The sequence below is a fragment of the Coregonus lavaretus genome (assembly GCF_964263955.1).
Source record: "Coregonus lavaretus genome assembly, chromosome: 1".
Taxonomy (NCBI): Eukaryota; Metazoa; Chordata; class Actinopteri; order Salmoniformes; family Salmonidae; genus Coregonus; species Coregonus lavaretus.
In genome coordinates this window covers 85,534,434-85,541,502 of record NC_139988.1, presented here as the reverse complement: position 1 = coordinate 85,541,502, position 7,069 = coordinate 85,534,434, and the positions used below count along the sequence as shown (strand labels likewise).

General features: G+C 46.1%; 1 protein-coding gene across 1 annotated transcript; it reads right to left on the bottom strand.

Moving 5' to 3' along the window:
• Positions 1–1,170: 1,170 nt before the first annotated feature.
• myoz1b (myozenin 1b) lies at positions 1,171–4,444 on the bottom strand. Its single transcript, XM_084159363.1, has 5 exons — positions 4,357–4,444; positions 2,395–2,561; positions 1,919–1,994; positions 1,599–1,770; positions 1,171–1,495 (listed from the first exon to the last, which is right to left on the bottom strand). Exons 1-5 carry the CDS (start codon positions 4,439–4,441, stop codon positions 1,255–1,257), a joined length of 741 nt encoding a protein of 246 aa, XP_084015489.1. The 5' UTR covers positions 4,442–4,444; the 3' UTR covers positions 1,171–1,254.
• Positions 4,445–7,069: the final 2,625 nt, after the last annotated feature.

Genomic DNA, 7,069 nt, shown 5'->3' with positions numbered 1-7,069 from the left:
CCACTGAAAAATAAGTGGGTATACGGCGTATATCTGCGTACACCCTTCACTACACCACTGACCTCATCAATACAGACCAAACAGCAGCGGTAAATCAATACCTGGACTGATGACACCTGCTACCGGGGCTGAGGTTGTAGATTTCGATCAACAAGTCGCCGGGCCGTTAATAGTTAACGCAAACCAGCTGTAATTAAAAATAGAATAGCCCAACTGAACCGTTTATAGGCTAGGTCCGATAATACGTTTAAAAGCATTAGGTATCTACACAATATCTACCAACTCTGAAAGGGTAAATCTGGTCATCAGAATCTCTGTCTGTTATGAAACGATCCTAATGATGCACTCGTTTTACGTTTTAGTCATTTAGCAGACGGTCTTATCCAGAGTGAGTGGGAATCGAACCGAGAGAGAGAGAGAGAGAGAGAGAGAGAGAGAGAGAGAGAGAGAGAGAGAGAGAGAGCATCCTAACAAGCATACGCACATCTGGCCGCGCGGCACCACGCACGTCCTCTCGAACTGACTTTTCCGCGTGCGTCAGCTGCATTTATTTACTGTTGAAGGAATACAACGTGTCCCTGCCTTTATCTCTCGTAGATGGAGTTTAAAGAATGCGTGCTCACCTCGGGTCCCGTTAGTGTCCCGTTCCAGACTCGTGCTGTCGCTGTAAAAAAATAACGATGGAGAGGAGAGGGGCGCAATCCAGGCTTCCATCCAGTGCTGCGGCCGCGGCACACTGCTCTCGCGATAGCATGCCCGTCTTTCCGATCTCGCTCACAGAAATTGACGTCACTGTGGGACTGAACGGCTCCCGGCCGCCCTCTCCTGGTCAATGAACTGAACTGCCTCTGTGATACCGTACTAATGACGTCATGACGAAACTAGACCTGAATTCTAATGTGTTGAGGGATATGATCAACTGAAAATAAGCAGAGCTCAGTAGCCAGGATTTCTGTACACGGAAAGGTTTATTGGTAAATGCAGTTTAATCCAGGCTACATTTTCAACTGTCAAGGTTATTGTCTTATTATCTTCATCACTTTCTTTTTCACTGTCATCATCACCATCGCCTTCATCATCACCATCGCCTTCATCATCACCATCGCCTTCATCATCACCATCGCCTTCATCATCACCATCACCTTCATCATCACCATCACCTTCTGTCTCTTCTCTCTTCAGCCACGTAGGTTTCATGCAAATAAATACATATCAACATATGTGTGTGGGTATGGCAGGGTTGTGTGTGTGTGTCTACAGATCGTCCGTCTCTCCGTCGAAGGGCAGCATGTTGTCCAGCTCCATGTGGATGTGTGAGTTGTCCTCCAGGTTACACACCCAGCCGATGGGGGTGCGGTTGAACGAGGGGCGGGACCTAATGTCCCCCTGCAGGGAGTGGAGGGACTCCGCCTCCACTGGGGCGAATGAGATCTCAGGAGGCTCGAAGGTCAAGTGGCCTCCCGCGTTCTCGGAGCCGCCATAGGGCAGGGCCGTCCTGTCAATCAAATATTACTATCATTATGTACAGTATACATGGTAGTTACATCAGCAGATTGAAGGCCATGTCATAGCCGACAACACTATAGACTAGGTTTTACCTATTGAAGCTCTTGAACTTGGGCATGTCGTGGGGGGTATGTGGTCCAGCCATGCGGTGGTGCATGGTAGAGGTCAGGGACTCGTCTCCCCTCATGGCCCGTTCCCATGGCGACACGTAGGTACGCACATACTGCTGCCTCCTCTTTTCTTTCTCTGCTTCCTTGTCCTCCTCTAGATAAACACAACGCCATCGCACACGTGTTGATATCAGACCAGCCGTTCAACACATATGAATGTCAAATACTTTCACATGCTTGAGGTGTGCTTGATTTAGCTTGGGACAATTGAACTAATGGAATGTAAAAGTGCTTAGTTCTACCGAGCTCAGGTTCCTGAGTGAGTGGTGGGGCTGTCGTCTCACACCCCAGGGATGGAACCAGCTGCTGGAGTTTCTGCTAGATGAGGCAGGACACAAAGTCAGATAAGCACACACACACACACACACACACACACACACACACATACACACACACACACACACACACACTCACACACACTGGTACACTTAAACACTCAGCTCTCTGGGGCTCCCTTGGCATTAGGCCTTCACACACACACACACACACACACACACACACACACACACACACACACACACACACACACACACACACACACATACACGCACACACACACATACACGCACACACACACACACACATACACGCACACACACACATACACGCACACACACACACACATACACACACACACAGACACACAAAGCCAGATCAGTGTGCAAAGACACTCACTGACAAACAGACCTCCCCTCCCCCTCTGTCTCCCTGTCCTCACCATATTCTCGTTGGTGATGATGAAGCGCTCCACTCTCTGTTGCCTCATCCTGAACATCTTGGATCCCTTGTTGGTCAACAGAGACAGTTCCTCCAGCATGGTGTCTTTAGGAGTCTTGATCTTTGTGCCCAGATCAAACTCTGATGCCTCAGGATCCAACTCTTCGTCTGGAGAAGGGGGAAACACAATGTCAGGCATTGGATGAGATGAAATGTCATTTAAATATCCATGAATTCATTGAATCCAATGCTAAGTTTCCACAGCACCACAGTTCCCACTTTACTATATAAAGCGCTTTGAGCACTGGAAACGCGCTATATTTATCCAATCAATTAACAATCAATATTATCTTCCCAGTCCGATATCAATCCTTACCCATTTACCCCCCATCCTCTAGTCTAAACTCCAACTCCTAGGCTCTGTAGATCTGAAAATGTAGATAGGTGCAAAAAATATGGCAAAAATTCCAACTAACCTATCTGAGAGTAAGGTGGAAATATTACCATTATACATCCTCCTTCTTTCTCTCTCTCTCTCTCTCTCTCTCTCTCTCTCTCTCTCTCTCTCTCTCTCTCTCTCTCTCTCTCTCTCTCTCTCTCTCTCTCTCTCTCTCTCTCTCTCTCTCCTAACCACTCTCTCTTTCTCTCTCTCGCTCTGTTTCTCTCTCTCCCTCCAAACCTCTCTCTGTCTCTCTCTCTGTCTCTCTCCCTCCAAACCTCTCTATTTCTCTCTGTCTCTCTCTCCCTCCAAATCTCTCTCTCTCTTTCTCTCTCTCTCTGTCTCTCTCTCGCTCTCTCTCCCTCTCTAATAGAAGTGTCAAATGGGTTTTGCAGACGGCTGGCTGCTCTCCTCTCGTCCCCATAAAACATTCTCTTCAACATCCGCTAGACACACTCTGATATCACTCATAACACCTGGAGCCCAGCCACATCACACACACACACACACACACACACACACACACACACACACACACACACAGCTTTAAAGCTGGGAGCTGGCAAAGCAATCCTGTGCTGAGAGGATTGTGTGTGTGTGTGTGTGTGTGTGTGAAGTGCTCCACTCTCCGTGCCCCCCAACTCCCCGTCTCAGTCTCCAGTATCTATGCTGCAATAGTCTATGTGCCGGAGGGCTAGGGTCAGTCTGTCCAATCTGGTGTAATTCTCCTTTCTTATCTGATATCCTGTGTGATTTTAAGTATGATCCCTCTAATTCTCCCATCTCGCTCTTGCTCTCCCCTCCCGGAGCACCTGAGCCCTAGGACCATGCCTCAGGACTACCTGGCCTGACGACTGCTGTCTGTCCCCGTCCCCAGTCCACCTGGTCGTGCTGCTGATCCAGTTTCTGCTGTTCTGCCTGCTGCCCTCTCTGTCCCCCCCCCCCCCCCCCTCCTCTCTCTCTCTCTCTCTCTCTCTCTCTCTCTCTCTCTCTCTCTCTCTCTCTCTCTCTCTCTCTCTCCCCCCCTCTCTCTCTCGCTCTCTCTCTCTCTCTCTCTCTCCCCCCCTCTCTCTCTCTCCCTCCCCCCCTCTCTCTCTCTCTCTGTCTACCGCACCTGCTGTCTCGACCTGCTTTCTCAGCTATGAAAAGCCAGCTGACATTTATTCCTGGGGTACTGACCTGCGGCACCCTCTACAACCACTGTGATTATTAGTTGACCCTGCTGGTCATCTGTGAACGTTTGAACATCTTGAAGAACGATCTGACAATGGCTATGTACTCTTATAATCTCCACCAGCACAGCCAGAAGAGGACTGGCCACCCCTCAGAGCCTGGTTCCTCTCTAGGTTTCTTCCAATGTTCCTGCCTTTCTAGGGAGCTTTTCCTAGCCACCTTGCTTCTACATCTGCATTGCTTGCGCTCTGGTGTTTTAGGCTGGGTTTCTGTATAAGCACTTCGTGACATCAGCTTTATAAAAAATTTTGATTGATTGTGTGTGTGTGTGTGTGTGTGTATACATCATACCATCCTGGGTGATGTTGGTCAGATCAGTAATGATCTTGTTGACCTTCTTCCTCTTGTTAGGGGGGGCGGGAATTGAGAGAGGCATGCCTGCAGCCTGCACCAATCAGAAAGACACAGTTAGAATTAACAGCCAATCACAGACTGTCGATTAGACGGATGATGATGATGATGACGCTGATGATGGTGGGTCATTTCCCCTCCTGTGTCACAACTAAAGACTGGGTGGTTGGTCACTTCTGTCCATCTGTTTGCTGGATCACAACACCATTAGATTTAAGGTGGGGTTCCAGGGAGCCATTACTCTGTAGCTCTGGGCCTGTGGGTTTATCTTCCATACTGTAGTTGATGTAATTGATTGAATCTGCTGTAATTGAAGCTCCTGCTGGAATCCAACACCCTGCCGCTATTATTACTACGTGTTCCACAGCAGCTCTGCTGAGTGTCACTGTCACCACTCACACACACACACATCACATAGACACTGACACACACCACGTACGCATACACACACTCACATACACCTTGATCGCACCAGGGTCCCCTGGGTAGACATAGGGAGAGGGGGAAGAATGCAGGGCTTATGGAGCTCCTGATGGGTTAGCGTTGGGAAAAGTCCCCCAACTTCAGGATGACGTGAGGCTGACGGCCTGAGGGTCTGAGGGTCCCGTTACCCCCAGCACAAGGGCTCCTATCCCCCTCACTATTCCTGTTTTAGCTGCAGATACATCTCCCTGGAGGACAGCTGACAGGGAACTTCATCAGTCAGCACATTCCCAAACACACACGTCCCGATTCCCGAAACACTCAGCTCATCCTCTAGAACTCCCACCATAATCTCTTATGAGACGTTCACGTGCTGTCGGAGTTATCGGAAGTTTGGAGTTCTGACTGGGACGTTTTTTTCGATTGACCCTCCAAGTGGGAAACTCAGAGAAAATATTGTTACCCGAGTTGCCGAGTCGTGACATTCCACCATTGACCTTTCACCTTTTCAACCAAAAGATGATGACAAATGGAATGACCATATTATAATTTATAATAAATAATTAACCTTGGTTTATATATTTGTATGAAAATGTCTGCTGAAGGTTCTAAGAATGTTTTACTCTGGTTCCTTGAAAGTTTTCCAGGGAGGTTTTATTAACGCTCTGAGAACAGAACGTTTAAATCTTCTTTAAAACGTTCACTGTATGTTTCAATAACACCTTTAATGACACTGCTAGCTTATTTGGGGAAAATATTTTTTTAAACTCCAAGCACAGATAAGACACATGGGGAAAAAATCCTTAGGCATTAATCATGCAAACACATTTCTTTTTTGTTATGACAAGGCATCAGTGGAATTTGAACCTATGAACTTCTGGTCTCTATCCATGGAATTAGTCCACTTCGCCACCAGGGCTGCATTTACACAGGCAGCTCAATTCTGATCTTTTTCCCAATTATTGACAAAAGTGCTGATCTGATTGGTCAAAAGACCAATTAGTGAAAAAACTATGAGAATTAGGCAGCCTGTATAAACGCACCCCAGGATGGAGATAGCAAGCCATGTGTTTTTAACTCATACAAAGCTGTTCATTTTAGTCTATTCAAACAGACCCCATTTCAAAGGAAACAAGCACTCATTAAGACCAGGTGTGGCCAATTAGTGGGCGTGGCCAACACCTGAACACACTTAACAAGATAGAAGAAGAGTGAGTTTTGTTGATACTGAGAACAGAATGTATATGTTTTTAAATAACATTCTCTGAACATTACTAAAGTTTTCTAGTGGTTTTTAATTGAACGTTTTCTTAATGTTCTCGGAACAATTTGAGAACATTACTTTAATAGAACAATGAGGAAATCGGTAGGAAACGCTACGCTGAAGAACTGAAGTTCCCACAGAAGAAAGTTGTTTTTTAACATTCTCTGAACTATTTGAGGACATTCCCAATGTCAAACCAGTTGAAGAACATTCCTGGAACATTAGCAAAATTTAAATTAAATGTAACCATGTTTGAACTTTTAAGAAATGTTCTGTTAAAGTAATGAAATACCAAGAAAATACTGTTTTCTTTTGTCAAGTTCCTTAAATGTGCTGAGAATGTTCCAAAGCCAAGCAACTGTCCTGCACCATTCCCACAAAGTTGTGGAAAGGTTGTATGCAAAATAACTATAGGACAACCACGCTCTCACCAAGTTCTAAGAAACATATGGTTCTCAGAACATTATGTACTCGCTAGGTAAATTCTTATTGGTTGAAGAATTGTTCTAACTTCAGAAGCACTTGAACTCAATCATGTCGGACTTACGACTCCAAGCACGTGAATGCCCAATCATACCACTGACATTCCAAACCCACTCCAGCCTGATGGACATGGAATGTGAATGGTTTGTACCCGATGAGTGTTGAAGAGTATAAATTGCAAAATCTATGCAGCTACTAGCCAATATTTATAAAGCGATGTGAGTTGATACCATTAATACATTCATTAATTTATGCTGTGATACATATGACATGCTGCCGTACGTGGAGGACACATGATATACACTGACAAGGACATTTCCGCCTCAAACAGCACAGCAAAGCCCAGCCTAGTGCAATGCAGGCCTTGCATGGCATAAACCCATGTTGAATCAAATCTAAAACCACTATATCGCTCAATTCACCCCTTTAACGTGAGCTTGTCCATACCTGGCTGACATTTAGACCTACATCAGTCCATTCTTA